The sequence below is a fragment of the Anoplopoma fimbria genome, chromosome 12 (genome assembly GCF_027596085.1).
Source record: "Anoplopoma fimbria isolate UVic2021 breed Golden Eagle Sablefish chromosome 12, Afim_UVic_2022, whole genome shotgun sequence".
In the NCBI taxonomy this organism is placed as follows: domain Eukaryota; kingdom Metazoa; phylum Chordata; class Actinopteri; order Perciformes; family Anoplopomatidae; genus Anoplopoma; species Anoplopoma fimbria.
The window spans coordinates 10,794,380-10,814,001 of record NC_072460.1 but is presented as its reverse complement, the minus strand read 5'-3'; the positions used below and the strand labels follow the sequence as shown (position 1 = coordinate 10,814,001).

Genomic DNA, 19,622 nt, shown 5'->3' with positions numbered 1-19,622 from the left:
AGTCCCTGAGAACCTGCAGATGTTGGCATCGGCTCTCTTGATTTAGCGAGGGGAAAAAAACAGAGTGGCATTTTTTTCATTGTTTGACTCAATATGGAGAAGTTGCCCGGTTTGTGTGCGGGTGAAAAGTGCCAGGGATGATATACAATTGCTGCTTTTAATTCAAACATTACCTGTTTTTTCCCCCCCTCTGTTGGCTCTGAGGGCTCCTGAGTACCAGAACATTTTAAACTAAAGACCGAGACAGTCATCTACTCCCATCTGCTTTCCTCTACCCCCTCTACCTCTCAAAATTTGTTCTCAGAATTACAGTAAGTTTGTGGTGACTGCGTTGTCACACACTAAAAGGCAGCTTTGCCAGGAAGGTACTGTAGTTTCAGCTACTTGCTGTGACCACTGCCTCTTTCAGTCACTTTTTTTTTCTTTTGTTCCAATTGTCACAATGACAAGATTGTTTCCAATTCACGGGTTTGACTTGAAACTTGTGAACATGAAAAACACAACCTTCTTCCACCCATTTCTAGGCCACTAGCATTTTCTTAACCGCACTGAGCTGCTTTCTCTACAGCACGTACAGTATATCAGATCTCTTTAAAGCACTGCCTTTTAGAAGCTGGCTCTTTTTAAAACCATTCTTGCAAAACTGAAACTTCCATGTCTGCTTTGGGCCAAGATCTTGTCTTCAACTGTCATGCTTTTCTTTGTTTTGCAGGTGGGCTGCAGCAAGGTGTACACCAGCACCTCCGATGTCATGACCCATGAAAACTTCCACAAAAAGAATGCCCAGCTGATCAATGACGGCTTCCAGAGATTTCGTGCCACTGAGGACTGCGGCACGGTCGGGTGTCAATTCTACGGGCAGAAGACCACTCACTTCCACTGCAGGTGAATATTGCAGGCCTAATGTGGTGGACATTTTTGTTTGAATTTATAAAACCTATATTTAGCATAAATGCATTCAAAAGTTTCAACATTTTATATATATTTATATGTTCTTAATTCATTTCAGTATCAAAAAATGTAGTGACTTACACATGAACAAATGCTGACTGTAGCTGCATAGACCCATAACAGCAGTTTACACAAATACAAAAGCCAACGAAAGAAAAAATAAATAAATAAAGGCACATTACTATTATCAATGGACATAGAGAATCACTCGGTTGATTCATCAAACTCCCTCCCTGGAATGCATCCCTCCGTAAACGGTTGCAGGTGGCAACACGTCAACGGGCTGCTGCTGTGGGCTGCTACCGAACAGCCTTAGCTGTCATTCCTCCATTGTTAAGTATTTGAATCATGTGGGCCCTATCCATGACTCCAAACTACACCACGGTTTTAAGGAGGCTATGTAGTGGAGCATCATATCGAATCACGTTTTCCCTTTTTTTTTCTTCCCATTCTTATTTCAGGCGCCCAGGATGCACATTCACCTTCAAGAACAAGTGTGACATTGAGAAGCACAAGAGCTACCACATCAAGGACGATGCCTACGCCAAAGATGGCTTCAAGAAGTTCTACAAGTACGAGGAGTGCAAGTACGAGGGCTGCGTCTACAGCAAAGCCACCAACCACTTCCATTGCATCCGCTCAGGCTGCGGCTTCACCTTTACCTCCACTAGCCAGATGACCTCCCATAAGCGCAAGCACGAGCGCCGGCACATCCGCTCCTCCGGTGTCATGGGCCTCTCCTCCGCCTACATGGTGCCGAAGGATGAGCAAGAGGAGTCGAGCAACGACGACCTGATGGACTTCTCCACCATCAGCAGCAAGAACTCCAGCCTGAGTGCCTCGCCCACCACCCAGCAGTCCACCACTGTATCGCACCTGTTGGCCACGCCCACCACCGCTGTCTCCTCCTCCTCCTCTGCATCGGGCCACGCCCTCAAACAAACATCCTCGCTGCCCGGCGCGGGTCAGCGGATGTCCAGCCTGCTGTCCCAGGCCCTGCCCAGCAACATGCCGGTGGCCCTTGCTCTTTCCAACAGTGCCCTGGCGGCCTCCAACCCGTTCTTCCCCCTCATCCCCAGGATGTCTCTCCAACCGCCTCCTCCGGCCGCCAGCCTGATGTCAGCTGTATCTTCCGGGGCTCACTCCATGCCCACCGACTCACTGACCCAGGGTTTCTCCACATTGGGTGCGGACGGAGCAATGGCCTCGACCCCAACATCATTCGCCACCTCCTCCATCATGGAGAAGATCTCGGCAAGCAAAGGTCTGATATCCCCCATGATGGCCAGACTGGCGGCTGCTGCCCTGAAGCCCTCCAACAACCTCATCACAGGTCAGTCATTTCACAAAACATCATCACTTTTGTGATCATTGTGTCATGAATGTGCATAATTTATGTAGATTCTACAGATAACAAAATGGGAAATAGAATTTTGAACAAAAAAAATACTTTGGTCCAGCTTCTCAAATATGTAGATTTTCTGCTTTATAAGATTGTAAATGAGGAATTGATTATTCTAAAAATAACTGATTAATTCAGCCCTATTAATATTTCCTTTCCCTGATGTTGTTACTGAACCAGCTTAACACACTTGCAACTAATAAACCAAGAGTAAATTGGTAGTTGTAAAGGTTAACTTTGCTTGTTACTCTATTTATAGACAAGGGTATTGAAAGATATGACAAACAATAACCTTTGGAGCTATGTCGGTGTCCAAAGAGAATATACTGCATGTGTACTAAAAGCCACATCCTTCTCTCTGCGTGTGGACTTCACTCCACTCCAGCCAGAGCACAGAGAGTGCACTCAGAGGTCACTTCTATCACTCTACTACAGTGGAGAGAAAGGCAGCAAAACTGCCGCTTTCAGGCTTAAAGGGGCACACTGGAGGCATAGTCCTCTGCTCTGGGCTTGTTATTGTGTTGATCGTTTGTTAGATACCCACAATCCATTTGGAGATAAATGCGCTGACAGGGGAGAGTAGAGCCTGTAAAAGTCTCTTATGATGTTCAGAGTGGGGGCTCCTGGGGCTTGTGTCGAACATGTTTCCTCATCATTGGTCTCTTATCTATGTCTGCGCCCGTTCCAAGCAAATGGAGGTGGAATGAAATTAAGATCAGAAATTGCAAGAAAAAAAAAAAAAAAAAAAAAAAAAAAAGAAGAAATGTTGGGTTTTTTCTTTTTTTTTTCTTATCCTCTATGCAAACCGATAAAAAACTGAAATCGTTCAGGCAGAAATGACTCAATGCACCAGAGCTGAGAAAGGGGCTTTTTTTTCTCACTGTCACAAGAAACTCAGACACACTTGCATGCTTCAGCAAAGAAACAATTTTTGAATTTCTCGAAACCTTCTGTTCCCACAAAAACATGTCAATACCTGTTTAGCATAAACACGATTCACATAAATTTTGGAGGTAATTGCCTTGTCTATGTTTATCATATTGCTCTAAACAGAGCTTCTGAGAATGAAAATGAAGTTAAAGCATTAAATTGATAATAAACTGCAGAGTGATATCCAGCATTCAGTAGCAGAGGGGCCTCCTGTGCTGAGCCGGAGCAGGTGGGGTGCGGATTGCAAATTGGGCTGCAAGGGGGAGCGTCTCCGGATGTTGGGACTGGGAAGGATTACAATTCCTGGTGGTGTTCCTGGAGCAGGACGGGCCCTGCGAGAGGGATGGGGCAGCTGCTCCGGGGAGCCGGGCTGAGCCCAGGCTGTCAGGCGGAGCTCCACCTCTGGGCTTCCAGCAGGTAGTCTGAACACTGGGAAAGGGGCCCCCACTGAGGGTGGGGCTTCCACAGATGGCGCCTTCACCACCCCTCTCGTTGTCTTACCCAGAGGCTGAGTGTCAGATCCCTCTGCTTGATAACAAAGCTGTTTTCAAATAATCTCACATGCTTTATGGTAAAAGTTAAGTGCAGATACAGGATGGAGGAGCAGCTTCGGTTTTGTTTCTCATATTTGCTTCATAAAATGTGTGAACAGGACATTTAGGGCTAAAATGAGGAGGAAGTGGTTTGTGCTTCTCTGTCTAAAAGGTGTGAGAAAAGTCGCAGTGTTTGTGGCTATTTTTCACAGTATTTATTTTTTCATGGGGTTGTGAAACTTCACCTCTTTTGTGGTGAATTGTGCATTTCTCCCGTTTCTGCTTTCAGTATTTTAACAGTATAGTTTTTTATTTTCTTATTAATGTTCCGCTCTAATTTACCCCTAAGTGTTTTTCCCAGAGATTCAAGCATCTGAAGGGTTTACTAATTAGACACACAGTACAAATGATCTTTCACAAGCTCTGCATCTTATCCGGAGTAATTACATGGTGATACATAATTCCTGGATAATTTCCAGAAAGAAGCTGCTTTGAGTCATACTCATTTGTTCTCCCTCTTTGGGAAGTGAATAGAAAAAAGACAACTTCATGTTGTGCAACAGAATAAGAGAGGTTTGCATTGTAATCCACCTTGAAAAGTAAATGTATCCTTTGGTAAAGGAATGCTTTAATTTGCCTGATTACATCAAGAGGCTGCTCTTGATATAATGTGCTCTCATTTGGTCTGAAAGTTGATTTGATTGTCAATGACAAGGCACGATCTGTCTGGCTAGTTCATTTTGGGGTGTACTCTTTTCAAGTTGGGGGCGAGGGAGGGGAGCGCTGGACGTAGACTCAGTGAGCATTCAGTGACCTCAAACCAGACGCAGAACCGTTTGACTGCAGTTTTTCCTTTTAGCTCCGCCCCAACTCCACCTCCAGCCCCTCCAACCTCAGCCATTGTCAAACTGAACTGATACTGACACTTCCTCATCTCCCAGCTTTCAGCTGACAAGGCCCAAGACTGGCTTTTCTACTCCTATTCTGCCTGATATGTCTCTGGGTCATCTTGTAGAAGGAGGGGGGGGGGGGCTCTGGTCGGCTTCCCCCCTTACGTAGGAGAGTAGCCTCACCAGGCTGAGGGCCAAGGGCACACACTTGGTTGCCCATGACCTTGCCTGTCACTATCCCTCAGCACCAGCCCTGATTCCTAACCAAACAGATTCCTCACCAAACCAATCACAGCCGCTGGTGCTCGTCAGTCTTAAAGTGTCTGAGAGGCTACATCAGGGTCAAACCCTGCCGCACACATTAAAAAAATAAATAAAACCCCACTTATTGTCTACCTAAAAGCCCAGCATACACTGTGTAGCCCCAGGACAAATTAATATTTCAATCCCTCGGGGATCGGGGGGTAGGTGGGGCAGAATTCACCTTCCTGTCAGCATTTCTACCCCAAGTTGTCCCCTGGTCTTTATTTATTTCATTTCAGCACTCCTGTCCCCCCGCTCACAGCATCCACTGAATACCTATTTGGAGGCGAATGTGATCAAGAGGTCACGCTATTTGAACCAATCTGATTGGCTGTCAGCTCCAATCTGACCGACATAGCACCCCTGTTCCTTGTGGGTACGCTCAGTGGCACTGGCTGCCGTCCGTTGTCAGGCCAACGAGCAGCCTGGGAAGGTGGGAAGGGAGGAGGGAGGGGGGGTTGGTGGCCAATCTGAGACTGCCACTTTCCCTCAGCATTAGCATCTCACTTAATGACCAGTTAAGAGGCAGCCCGGCAAATGAGTTGTGACAAGTGCTGCAGAAAAAGGAGTCTTTTTCCCTCATATCTCCCGCCTCTCAATCACCATTTAAAAGGCTTGACGGCCTGACATAATTCCGCAATAATTATCACTCGGAGTATTCTTTTCGGGGCCAGGACAGAAGTCAGATTGGATCTCATCATGGGGTAATAATGCTGACCAACAATAACTTTGTTGTCACTCCTCTCATCTGCGTCTCATTCTTGATCCTCAGGGAACGGGCAGCCGGCTTCAGCGAGCCAGTTCAATCTGGTTCAAGTGAAGCAGGAGCCAATGGACGTCCACTCTGGGGGAAACCAAGACTCGGCGCAGGAGCACAGCCTGGACCTGAGCAAGAAAGACCACAGGTACACAGCTGCCTGGTACATAAAGGGTTATGAAAAATGATGATTCACCTAATACACTGAAAAAATAAATCAACAAGGAACCAAGCCTTCTACAGTCTTGGCAGCCAGGGTTATGTACACAATTATTTATAAAAAATAACTTGCTTATGTGCATACATTTATAAAACACTCAACATATTTCTCAATTTTTTTGTGTGAGAAGGATGTTTGTATAATGTCAGCTCCAATCTTCCCCTTCAACTCACAGTATATATTATTTTATAAGAAGACAGCATTTTTCTTCTTCATTATACAGGCACACCTTGTGTGATAAATAGTAATATTTACTGTTCTCATGCAAATCTTGACTAAACATTGTTCATTTTCCTTGTTCCAGTAATGAATCAAACGGACACCCTGTACCAGGGAATACATCTCTTTTATCCTCGCTTATGAATAAGGTAAGATCCATCCATCAAACGCCTTTCATCCCAAGACAAATTAGCGGGACGCGGAGGGGCCTGTTATTTATTTTTTTATTTTTTTTATGTTTCACCGCTAATAAGATGAGTTTGTATCATTTAAATTTTCCAGCCATTTTTCATACAGTGTAATTTTCGCTGCACCTCTCACAAATTAATATAATGAAGCAGTGGCTGGGTGCCATGCCAGATATATAGAGATGTTTGTTTTTTGATGAGCTGTTTTGAACCCGCCGTCCATTTTTTCTCCTCCTTTATACTTTTTCTTCCCCCGCCTCGCTCTGCATTTATTTATAGACTTTGTAAATTATTTGATTAAAAAGTCAGAGGAGAAAAAAAAAAAACAACAGGGAGGTGCTGCCCTCATTTTTTTTACCAGGTCTAAATGTGAGCGTATGGAAATTTTAATGTGAATTTTTTTCTTTTTTTGGTGAAGATTAAAAAGGACATCTTAATCATACGTCTCATCTGATTGATACAAATGTGCCAGGTGGTTTCCATCACATTGATGATGTAATAAGGGACCAGCCTTTTTTTTTTTTTTTTTTTACCCTTGCCAACTGGTCAATACCCCCTCCCTCCTCCTCCCCTCCCCTCCACACACTGACACACGCGTCGTCTAGTCACTGTTCTCAAAGCAGTGATTAAACCCAGACAATGGAGGGGGTAGAAGACCTGTTGTCCAACAGCTCCTCATGTCATGTAATCTTTTTTTTTTTGGGGGGGGGGGGTTGATTCAAGCCACCACAGCACATAAAAGGGTTAACAGTTGCTCCCAGAGGACACTTGGCAAACACGTTTGGCCTGCGCTCAAGCAAAAGCCTGGATGTTTGTAAATCTGGCTGTGCCTTTTTTTTTTTTTTTTTTTGCTTCGCCAAAACATTTGTGTGTGTGTTTGTGGGTGTAAACTCTCACACTCTAACTAACATATGCAAGTGCCCAGTCTTCCGTATGTTCAGCCAACCCAGCAGCGGGAGTATTTATGTGCTATGTGTGTTTTGTAGATGTCACAGGTGAACCCTGCCCTGTTCAACGCCATGAACCTGAAGACGGAGCTGGAGGCAGGCCAGGGAGGCAACAGCTCGGAGGCGGCGCACTATCTGAACAGAGTGCTGAAGAGGCCCCTGCCAGAAAAATCCACTGAGATCTGGAGGACATACCTCCGCAGGTATGACACATGGCGGTACAAAGAGTCACTGTAGCTTGATTCCCCTAGTTAGGCTTGACTCCTTTGTTGTGATAGTGAGAATACAGTCAGTGTTTTAAAAAAGAAAGTACTGTACATAGAAGGACTTGTTCTGTAAATACAATTCCTCACATAGTGCAGCACTGGAAACCCCCTGAAATACAAATAATCTGGTCTTGCAAGAATTTAGAATGACTTCCAGCCAAAAAAAAAAACGCACACCGTTTACTGTCAGTTTACGAGTTGAACCAGCTTTCCTCTTAGCGTAAAAATGACAGTCTTCATTATCTGTCTCTGTTAAGGTTTGACACGGAGGACTTCTGTGAGGCTCAGTGTGACTTCCTACAGAAAGTGCACTTCCACTGCATGGTAGAGGACTGTGGTGCGCTCTTCAGCACTGTGGATGGGGCAATAAAACATGCCAAGTGAGTGTTCCACTGGTTCATTAACTAAAAAATACACCCTTTTCACATTTTAGCTTTTGTCTTTATTGATCAGCATAAAAAAATTAGCTTCCGTCTTATTTTTTAGCTTCCACCTCCGCGCCACCTTTAAAGTGAAGTCAGAGCCTCAGTTCGGTGAGGGCAAGGAATCCGGTGAGGGAGCCTCGCTGCAGCCTGCCGCCCCCGTCTCTATGGCCAACAATCCCTCCATGGATGTGGCCCACCTCACCTCCTCTGGCGGCTACAGCTCTCCTCCTCCCTCCCTGCTGGCCTGGAAGCAGCTGACTGGCAGCATCCCTCAGATGCCGGCCTCCATGCCCAACCTGCCGGCCAACTCCCCTCTGGCCACCACCTCTCTGGAGAATGCTAAACCCCAAGTCAAACCTGGTTTCCTGCAGTTTCAGGAAAAGTATGAAAAAAACATTAATCTTCCACCTATAACACATAACAGTGCAGTATGTTTACTCGACCATAAACTGCATTTTTTCGTTTTTTTGGTCATCCAGTGATCCCTGTTTGGCTACTGACTGTAAGTACTCCAACAAGTTCCACTTCCACTGCTTGTTTGGGAACTGCAAGTACGTGTGCAAGACGTCTGGCAAGGCCGAGTCCCACTGTTTGGACCACATCAACCCCAACAACAACCTGGTCAACGTCCGCGACCAGTTCTCCTACTACTCCCTCCAGTGTCTCTGTCCCAACCAGGTGAGCGGGGCTTGATAACTCAGCCAGGAGCTGAATCACCTACTGTCATCTTTCTGTCAGGTTTCTAAGCATGAAGTATGCTATCTATTAGACCAGTATTTGAGGTTATTTGACTCAAGGCTTTCACAACCGCCGCTTCCCGTCTTCCATCTCTGCTGGAAAAAGACAGTCGACTCACCCCAGTAATGCCTGTTTATATGTCAATGATGTCATTTTGACTGCCGCATTCTCCTCTCAGAAAAGGCCAATTTAGCTGATATTACCCAATAAATCATTGTCACTCGCACAGTAAACAAGGCTGTCTGGAATAGGGCAAAATCCAGGGGAATGCTTCGCAAATGAAACCTAAATGGCAGCCCCTGCCTGCTCTCATGAGCCCCGTATTTGGAAAACCATTTAAATGAATTCATTAATGTGTCGAAAATCACCCCTCTCACAAAAAGTCCCCCCTCCCTCCCTTCCTAATCCTCCCCCTCCTCCTCCTCCTCCCTCCTTAGTCTCCATCTCCTGAACTGAGCAGATCATATTTGGACCAGTCCTTTGGGATCTGGGCCCCACAAACAGATGGTGGTGTACAGACATGTTTCGAAAAGGAGGGGTGTTTGTGGGAAGCCTGAAAAAAAGTCATCGTGCTTAGAAATGTTGCGATGTTCTAAATGAGCAATAAGAAAAAAAGGGCTGTGAGGTGTTTGTTTATGTTTTGGGATACACTGTGTGTAGCGTTCCCTTTAACTTTGCACACAAAGGAAGATCAAATAATATTAAATCAGCTCTATTGGCTTTTCAAACATATTTGACTCATGAAATTGGAAACTGTGTGTGTTTCTTCTGCAGCACTGCGAGTTCAGAATGAGGGGCCACTATCACTGTCTGCGGCCCGGCTGCTTTTTTGTCACTAACATCACTACCAAGCTGCCATGGCACGTCAAGAAGCACGAGAAGGCAGAACGCCGCGCCGCCAACGGCTTCAAATATTTCACCAAGAGGGAGGAGTGTGGGAGGCTGGGTAAGAAAAAACACTTCTGATGTAATCAAAGATTAGTAGACGTTTTTGGCCTGCTACCCCTTTTTGTCACACTCCAGGTTTTAATAATATTTTACCTGGAGCGATGTGCGGATTAAACTTTCAAATTGAGAAAGACGTACATTGATTTTTTTGGGTGGCTGTTAGGATACATTATGTGTTCACAAAGGGAGAGAGACCAGTGTTGGCAAATACAGTGTCATGCTATGTGAGTTGTTAAAGAGGCATGAAAGAGGTCTGCCTCGTAGGTTTTGATGCTGTGTTTTTCACATTCACAATGGCACCTCATGTCCCAAAGGTAGTCTTGCCTTTACCATATGAGCAATAGCGTCAAAATGGGGGGGGGGGGGATCACATCCAGGTTGTTTTTCTTCTTCCTTTTGCCCCTGTCAGAAATGAGCAATTAGGTTTGCGTTTGTTAATTATCCGGCTTGTCTGGTTTAGCCTGTTTGTGTTCTGAAGCTGCGCCTCACAGCCATCGCTGCCATCGCACAGAAATGAATTAAAAGTGATCTGGTTTTTTTTCAGGCGGTTACACAAGCTTTTCAGAACGCAGACACAAAAGCAAACAAAAACAGGCCCTAAACAGCTGTTTTTTGTCCCCAGCCCCATCCGCCAATGGTATTGTTTGGGCTGTGGGAAACACAGAAGGGATTACCATCGCTAGCGCTCCTGTCATAAAGAATTGATGGGTTGCCAGTATCCATGGCAGCAACATTAAACTGAACACCGCCGATGATGTTACCTGGTTTCTGTCTCACAAAAGGCCCTCCCATGTCACAGGGGTTACTGTTATTTGCACAACTTTGCGTGTTTAAAAACATTGTGTGTGCAAAAGCTATTTGATGACACAGACAGTGTTTGTGCTCTTAAACTGGCTACCATGGTTACTGACATGCTAGCACATGCCCAGCATGCTACTCTTTCAATTATTTCTGCCTGCTTTTATATAATGGTATTTGATTAACAGGCACAAAACGGAACATTCATTTAATTTGAAATCATAAAGCAATTAGTTAAAACACTAGAAAAAGAACAGAAGAGTATGAAGCACACAGCAGCACAACGGAGAACAAAAGGAAAAAATGACAATGGAGATACTTTGAAAAATGAATTTAATATGGTAATAATTGTATATTTACTTTGGTTTGCAGGGGTGTGCGCATTATTGGCCCACAGAAAATGAGAATTTATTTATGTAAATTCCTAATTGAATAAAGCATGTCAGTGTAATAAAAGAGCTCCACAGGTTTAGTGCACAGAAGCCTTGACTTGCTCAGTGTGACACCGGGGTGATCTAATATTCCTCCTACATGTACACTCCCAAACACTTTGAAACCGATCCCTCTTTTGTCGTAGCTATATCATGGAATTAAAAAAAACTAAAAATATTTCACTTTGTGTTTGATCTAATCATAACACCGTCGCACTGATAATATTGCATTCGGTGCGGTAGCTGCTCTCAGACGCCTCACAATGAGCCAAAGATAAATGAATCTGCAAATGGAGAGTTTAAGAACTGTTACTGGTTTCTCTGTTCAGGTTGTAAGTATAACCAAGTCAACAGCCACTTCCACTGCATCCGCGAGGGTTGCCAGTTCTCCTTCCTGCTCAAGCACCAGATGACCTCGCACGCACGCAAACACATGAGGCGGATGCTTGGGAAGAACTTTGACAGAGTCCCATCCCAGGTACGTTCAAAAACTGTGACATATGACACATAACTGAAAGGTTTTATTGACTGAAATATGGGCTGAACAACTCAGAGAACTAAAACAGGCGTTGAGCGGTTTATTGAAACAAATTCTAACAAAGCCAACTACCTCACACACCCTTTAACTGAGTGATTAAATGGGGAATGTATTGTGCTTATTTATCCATTGTAGATGTTTAGATCTAGTGTCCTATTGTCAAAGCCCATCGATTTTGATGGGTTTCAGTTTTAACCAAAAAGAACCCAGATGTTTTTTAGAGTAAGTTACATTTACATTTTATGTTCCCACAAAAACATACAGTAGTTGTTGGTTCTGTTGCAAGGAAATGTTTTTTAAAAAATGCCTTCTTCCATTAAGTAACTGCTCTGGAAATCTGGTTGTAGAGAGTGAAAAGGAAAATGCAATTGAACTGCAAAAAGAACCAATTTTCAGTTTTCTTTTTAAAAAATTTCTAGGTTTATAATGTTTCAGCTCAACAATAATTCATTGGTATACAAAGTCTACGTATTGGCATTCTTTATGAGTCAATTCTGAAAGTACAGAAAGTACCGCTCATATCCTGTCATACCAGTCAGTTACAAATCAATGTCATTATTTGATTACATTTTTCACTGTAGAGTATACTTCTTTTCCTGACTTAACCTCTGCGGTACATCCTGTACCGTAAGTGGATTTAAACATGTGGATTTTCTAGTTTCATTTGTTCTTTTTTCATTTGATCCTTCATTTAAGTGTGACGTTCATTCTTTCAGAAGACTTTTTACGCCTTGAGAAATATTTGGTTGTATGCCCAAAGCCAACACCTGCATTAATGACTTTAAAAAAAAAACTATGCCAGGCTAGGCAGCAACCTATCAGTGTAACATATGGATATGTCTACATTACCAATGGATAATATAGTCTAAAATAACGTATACATTAGTTAGGCAGACATACAACAGAATAAAAGCCCATAGAAAGAGAAAGAGAGAGAGAGAGAGAGAGAGAGAGAGAGAGAGAGAGAGTGCGTTTGGTGTCGGCGCACCAGTAGAAAAACAACTTATTCACTCCTACAAAATGAGTAAAAGTGCTACCACATACAATGAGCATCTGGCGACACCTGGATTAGGAAAATAGAGAGAAATCATGGTGTCAGCGCACCAGTAGAAAATAGCTTGATCAATGGAACAAATTGAGTAAAAGTCCACTGATAACCACACAAGTCTGGTGACGGCAAACCATGATAAGGAAAAATGAGAGAGAAAGCATGGTGTCAAAGCAAAAGCAGAAGACATCTTATCACAATCAATGAGTGTCTGGTGACAGCGCACCAGGATAGAGCAAAAGAGAGAAATATTGGTGTGAGTGCACAGTATCCTAACATCAGACAACACACACAAAGCCAATGAAAGGGTTGGACAAAATAATCAATTAATCAGATATACATTTGAAACTTCTATTGATGTTTCTGATAAAGCTTCTAATGTCTGTTGGCATTTTTTTTTTTTTTTTTTTTACATCACCCCAAATAAATGTTGATTTTGTGTTATTGTGGTATATTAATGTCATTTATAGTGCTGGTAGATATATCGTCCCTTTATGTTCCGCTGTTAAGCAAGCTGGAGAGCAATCCATGTTTTGACTGCCGTGTAAAAGTTTCTGAAAGTCTGTGCCGACAAATATGGATTGAAGCAGAATATTTCGTTGGATTAAAAACATTTTGGAAATGATTATAGCTCTTTTTTCTATGAATTTAAACTTTTGGATGGTGGACTGAAACAATACAGAGACCACTGAGCACTGCTTCACTCACTATGTGTGTGTGTGTGTGTGTGTGTGTGTGTGTGTGTGTGTGTGTGTGTGTGTGTGTGGACTATTGCACGCAGTGTTTCTGTAGTATATTAATAAGACTTTATCTGTTAATGTTATGAATGAAGCTTCACATTACATGGTTTTTCGGTACAACTGTTAGGCACTTACTTTATTCGCATTTATTGTTTCCCCCAATGGCTAGCTCTTGCTTGGCAGGTCAACAGGTCACATCCATGGGGCTTTTTAATATATCCTTGTTTTCTTTTAACTTTGCATTGCACATGCTGGTATGGAGCCTGCTTTGTGCCAATACCACTCTTGCAGGAGTTTTTCAAGGCGATCTGAACGTGGACATGGCCGTCAAATTGGCTTGTTTATCTGGCTGCAGCCACATAACATTAGCCAGTCGTTATTTTTCGTACCGTACTCTGTTTGAAATTGTCTGCGTCGTCTTTTGCGCAAGATCCGTAAGGTCAGGTGATGTATTACCACTAGCGGCCACAGCGCACACATTTCCACGCTGATAGCGGGGGGATAGCTCACGTGACATGATGTCACGTGACATGATGGGGGGGGGTCCATCTGCTTCATCGTAGCATCTCTGGTTCAGCACAAATTCAACGCAGTGTGGGATCCGACTACGCATGCGCAAAGCTACGTAATTCTGATGCGTTGGTTGGATGTCACTGATGTAGGTCTGCGGTTGCCAAACTACAACGAAAGACTACAAAAAGTGCAAAAATAAGATATGACTCACGCAGTCTATTATAGATAAGCATGCAGGTTGTATTAAAGGCCCCTTTAGTGACAAGGTGCTTCACTTGTGGTGTGAGAGGGAGATAAACCGAAGCTCCTTCCTTCCTGCTGCTGTCACACTTAATCAACACTGTTAGTAGAAACTGATCATTCACTCGTGCAATATCAACGAAACTGTTTAATATAAATATTTCCTTTTAGCAACAAAGTATATTCAACTGTGGTTATATTTAGATTTTTGACAGTTTAATAATTTATCATAGGCCTAGCTTTTTTTTTTTTTTTTTTTTTTTTACTGATGCTGAATTTGTTAATTGACAGTTGGCAATATTTACTGCTCATTTTATTTCGTTACATTTTAGAAGTAAATACATATATATTAAATGTCAAAAAACAGTTGGCACTGTCGATTCATATTCATCAACATTAATCCTATTAGTTTATTACTGTATGAAAATAATTGTTAAACCCGTGCAAGAGAGGCAATGAATTGTGGGGCAGCATTATCTTCTTTCCTTTGGTCAAGGAAGGTCAAGTGTATGCTATGCTCAAAGAGCTTACAAAGGAAGCACCTTTCCTTAGCATTTAGAGAATTCCAACAGCTCTTATCGTGGCAGCCACTTACATACTTCCGGATCATTTTACTCAGTTAGGAACCTTCCCAAGCAAAATGGACTTTTGACCGCAGCTCATGAGTTCCAGATGAGTTCCCATCATAGCTTTGAACTTCCTGCATTCAGGAAATAGTTTTAGTTTAGGTCTCAACATTTCTTTTAGCTTTGGTGAGGCACTGCCTACCCTGACCACACATCACTTACAATAAAGATGATTTGTTTTCCAGGTGATGCCACTGAGTCAGAGGCCAGATGCATCTGGCATGATGGGAACCCATCCTGGCATCAACTCCTGCTTCTCGTCCTCCATCATGGACGAGACCGATGACTACATGGACTACATGGGAGGAGGGGGCAGCCCCTTGGGCCTCTCCTCCGAGTCCTCCAACCAGGACCGGAGCTGCAGCAGCACACCTGTAGGCAACGATGGTTCTCCAGCAGGTGAGAATATGCAAAATATATATATCTGTCGGGTGTATAGGAGTCAGCATGTAGAGCTTTATTAAGGGTTAGTCTAAAAGGGGAATTCAAGTTTTATAATCTTACATTCAGCATCATACATCATGCTTCAAGTCCACATTCATCTGTCTTACCCAGAAGACCAGCGACTTTTCATTTCATTCTTTTTTACAATCAATAATATAATGACACTTAAATCATAATATATGAGGTTGATGACAATGCTGTATTCTGATGTTCTGAGTCATGGATAAGGTATTTTCCAGTTTGCCTGGTCATCCTCATAAAACTTCCATTTTGTACATCAGTGGTTTGAGTTATTGCACTGTATGCAGCTTATTACATTTTCCTTTGGCCAGAGATCATCCCTGTGGCTTCATGTCTACTTTAGCACTTTTAGTAGTTTGAATTGTGGGGGAAAGGAAAGGAAAGGAGAAACAGTCTCCTTTCCTGTAAACTGACAGAATAAATGAATTATCCTCTGCTTTTTATTTCTAAATCCGCCTGTGATTTTGACATTTCTACATGTGTGACCAATATTATCCACTACTCGCATCATTGTTGTTTTGGCTGGTGTTTTGGGTTACTTGTCTTGGATGGCCCTCATTTTGTATCATACTCTTATCTTTTCTCTTTGCCTTTTTACCTCCCATCCCTCTGTGTGTGCGTCTGTGTGTGTGTGTGTGTGTGTGTGTGTGTGTGTGTGTGTGTGTGTGTGTGTGTGTGTGTGTGTGTGTGTGTGTGTGTGTGTTTTGGTCCTTGTTTTTGTGTGTTTCTTCCCCTCTTGTCTTTCCTTCACCCTCTCCGGTCCACCTGTCTCTCCAGGACAAGGCTGGCCTCCCACCACTTCTGCTCCTACCACCCCTGCTGACACTAGCGCTACCCAAAATGCACCTCCTTCTTCCCCACCTCCTCCACCACCACTGCCACTTCCTCCTCCTCCCTCCGCTCTTCAGCCTGGCTTCCAGTCCCAGGCCCCATCCCTCTCTCCTGCCCTCCTCCGACCTCCTCTGTCCTCACTCCCATACCTCCTCTCTCCATCCTGTCTGTCATACTCTCTGCTCAGCGCCTCTCTGGGAGCCACTCGGAGTGTTGTCATGCCAACCAACACACCAGCTTTCAGCTCCATCATTGCCACTCCGTCTCCGGTTAAAAATGACGTCCCTATAGTGCAGGATGCTGCAGGTACTTATCCCCGGCGCAAACCAACACTGCAGCTGTCACTCTCAATTGAGTCCTGTGCAGTATTTAACTGTGTGATCCAGTCTTTCTCTGCAGTATTGTTGTGGAAAGACGGGGGAAATAGAAAGGGCTTTCCTGCATGCAAAAAATAAATAAATGAAGAAATGTGCATGCTTACTGAGTGGGTATAGTGAAAAATGTGTATAATTACCTCCCCCCACAACTTTGCGTGTCATTTTTATGTTAAGTTTTACTAGGATTCTTAGATAGAGCAGTACATTTGGCACCTGTAGTATGAAGCCTGGACCTTGTTTAGATCCCATTAACAAGGCTGCATTACCAGCCTCTTATTTTAATCACGTCTTAAGTTTTATCGAGGCCCACTGCTTCCTGTCTTGCAGAACAGGGAACACATCATTAGGGTGTAGCAAAAGGTGGGTGCCCCCTCATAAAACAAACATGGAGATAAGAGGGTCGGTTAAGACCCACAGCTCCGCCTCTGTTTGGAGGCTGGAGACACCCTGTAAAAGTGTCATGTTCCAAAGTCAATCTATCATTTTTCCCCTTCCTTTAATCATTCTGGGAATTAGGAATAAAACAAATTGTGGCTCTCTGTGCTTACTCAGCTGTGAACCACTTCTGGCTGAGTAAGGTCGCACATTAGAGTTTCGACCAGGATGGTCCTGCGGTGTAATGTGCTTGTAGTTTACTTTGTGAACCAGTTGATTATCGTTTAATGTGCCTCCTTCCTCGTTTCAGGCAACACCATCTCCATTCCCACGGCCACCGGTGCAAAGAAGCGCTTTTGGATCATCGAGGACATGTCACCGTACGGCAAGCGCCGCAAGACCCCGTCGTCACGCAAGATGCTGGATGAGGGGATGATGCTTGAGGGCTTCAGGCGCTACGACCTCTACGAGAACTGCAAGGATCCAGGCTGCCAGTTTTCTCTGAAGGTGACCCACTACCACTGCACACGTGAGAACTGTGGCTACAAGTTCTGCGGCCGCACCCACATGTACAAGCATGCGCAGCACCACGACCGGGTGGACAACCTGGTGCTGGACGACTTCAAGCGCTTCAAATCCTCCCTCAGCTGCAACTTCCCTGACTGCCAGTTCTCAGGCAACAGCACCCACTTCCACTGTCTGCGCTGCGGCTTCCGCTGCACCGACAGCACCAAGGTGACGGCCCACCGCAAGCACCACGGCAAGCAAGATGTGATCACCGCCGCTGGCTTCTGCCAGTTCAGCTCCAGCGTTGATTGCGAGGTTCCCGACTGCAAATATAAGCTCAAGTGCTCGCACTTCCACTGCACCTTCCCTGAGTGTAAGCACACGGTGGTGGGCATGTCCCAGATGGACTCCCACAAGAGGAAGCACGAGAAGCAGGAGCGCGGTGAGCTGCCGTCCGTGTCGCCCAAACAGGAAGTAATGCACCACCTGGGAGGAAGTGTGTCTACGGTCCCTCCAATCTCCATGGGCCTTTCCTCTTCTTCACCCAGTGGCGTCCACGGTTTGTCCCGCAGCATTAACAGCAGCGCTCCCTCCATGCTCTATCCAACAGGTGGCATCGGGTCAGAGTATAACCACCTCTACCAGCCGTCCTCCATCAGCCTGGACGGCTCCCTCAACCTGGGCACCGACACCAGCAGCTCCCTGTTCTTCCTGAAGAATGCCGCCGGTCTGGGTCTCAACGACTCACTGGACCTCAGCAAGAAAATGCACCATGACGCGGCGCGATCTGGCCACAACCCACCAACCCCGCTGGGTCTGCCGGCAGCTCAGGACGACACCACAGGAACATCCGGAGAGGCAGAGGATGACCTGTCGCCAGAGGAGGAGGCACACGCAGAGGAGGACGAGGAAGAAGAGGAGGACGAGGAAGAAGAGGAGGAGGATGAAGCGGAGCTCAACTCTGACTCGAATGATGATTCGATGGCGGAGCCTGATGGTGAAAAGGACAATGGCGAGAGTTTTGATGCTTCTGTTAACCACACTGATTCTTCCCAACTGGAAAAGAAATGAAAGAAAAAAACTACCACTGACCGTAGGGCCCGAATAAATACTCTGTGTACTATGAACAAACAAAAATGAAAGTGGCCTCATTTATCACGTCGAGAGACTTCAAATGACAATGAAAAAACAACAGCGTGGAGAAAAAATGACGGCCCAAAATGATTTATTATGATGTTTACAAGATGACCAACATTATTAATTCAATTATGCATTAAAAAAAAATATGAACCGAGACACAGAATTAGGCCCTGGTTTACACACGGGGCAGCAATGTAAAGCATTTTACTACACATCAGTCTTTTTGTGTGCGTGCATGTTTGACTTTAATTTATTTTAATTTTTTTCACTTTTTTGTGTGTGGATAAAAACAAAAAAAATGTTAGAAAAACAAATCTCTCTATATAACTATATATGTAGGTGTGTGTGTGTGTGTGTGTGTGTGTGTGTGTGTGTGTGTGTGTGTGTGTGTGTGTGAACGACGATATACAAAAGGAATTTGCTGGTACCGGCGACATGAACTGCAGGGTCGTGGATACATAGAAAAAAGGGAGGTGAATCACTAAGGGGAAACAGGATGCATTCAAACATTTGATCTTTTTTTCTGTACTATTATTATTATTATTATTATTATTATTATTATGAGACACAGAGAGAAAATGGAGTTACACTTTGCTTGTTCCCATCTCTCTCAGATGTTTTTCTTTGTTCTCAATGACATGTGGAATTGACCAGTAAATATGGGGTCAGTCTTGGCAGTCGGGCCTCCAGCGAGCTGCCGGTCTCAACAGTTCTCTGACATTCTGCTAGACTTGTTCAACTAGCACCAAAACCAAGCTCAGCCCTTGTAATTTAACCCCTTTGCGGAGGAATCAAGTTTGTGTGTGAATAGTGCACTTTCATATTAGCTGACCACGATGATTACGATGATGATAGATAACTCATAAGCATATTTAAAAAAATATTTTTGTTACCATTTGCATTTTTTGCATTATTATGTTGTTTTGTTGTGTTGTTAGTCAGAAGCATATCGATCTGTAAGCAGGCTAGGTTGTGATTAACGGCCAGAGAGTCAGGATGTGTTTTGGGGGAAGGGGGGGGGGGGAACTGAGTGAGGGGGACGACAGAGGAAGCGGTCAAGAGAGTGTGTTTTATGTTTGAAAATTGACAGATCGAAAAATGTCTCAATGGCATTTTGTTTCCATTCACTATGGCTATGGTTGAGCTCCTGTTGTAACGGTTTTTATTTAATATTTATGTGACCTTCCAATGAGAAATTTCTAGGGTGTTATTGCACTTTTTAGGTTCATTTCTACCGTCTGAAAAAAAAAATATGAGAAATATCTTTTAACAGGGA

The 19,622-nt window shown here is 44.1% G+C and overlaps 1 protein-coding gene across 1 annotated transcript in view; it reads left to right on the top strand.

Annotated features, from left to right (window-relative positions):
* Nucleotides 1-19,336, top strand: part of casz1 (castor zinc finger 1) — a 77,811-nt gene extending 58,475 nt beyond the window's left edge. Inside the window, exons 8-20 of the mRNA XM_054609264.1 lie at nucleotides 713-885; nucleotides 1,413-2,284; nucleotides 5,782-5,914; nucleotides 6,291-6,354; nucleotides 7,380-7,543; nucleotides 7,864-7,986; nucleotides 8,093-8,413; nucleotides 8,511-8,709; nucleotides 9,544-9,715; nucleotides 11,276-11,424; nucleotides 14,837-15,050; nucleotides 15,894-16,253; nucleotides 17,010-19,336. Of these exons, the coding sequence (XP_054465239.1) occupies nucleotides 713-885; nucleotides 1,413-2,284; nucleotides 5,782-5,914; nucleotides 6,291-6,354; nucleotides 7,380-7,543; nucleotides 7,864-7,986; nucleotides 8,093-8,413; nucleotides 8,511-8,709; nucleotides 9,544-9,715; nucleotides 11,276-11,424; nucleotides 14,837-15,050; nucleotides 15,894-16,253; nucleotides 17,010-18,277 (4,212 nt within the window). The 3' untranslated portion in view covers nucleotides 18,278-19,336. The remainder of the gene's footprint in view (nucleotides 1-712; nucleotides 886-1,412; nucleotides 2,285-5,781; nucleotides 5,915-6,290; nucleotides 6,355-7,379; nucleotides 7,544-7,863; nucleotides 7,987-8,092; nucleotides 8,414-8,510; nucleotides 8,710-9,543; nucleotides 9,716-11,275; nucleotides 11,425-14,836; nucleotides 15,051-15,893; nucleotides 16,254-17,009) is intronic.
* Nucleotides 19,337-19,622: the final 286 nt, after the last annotated feature.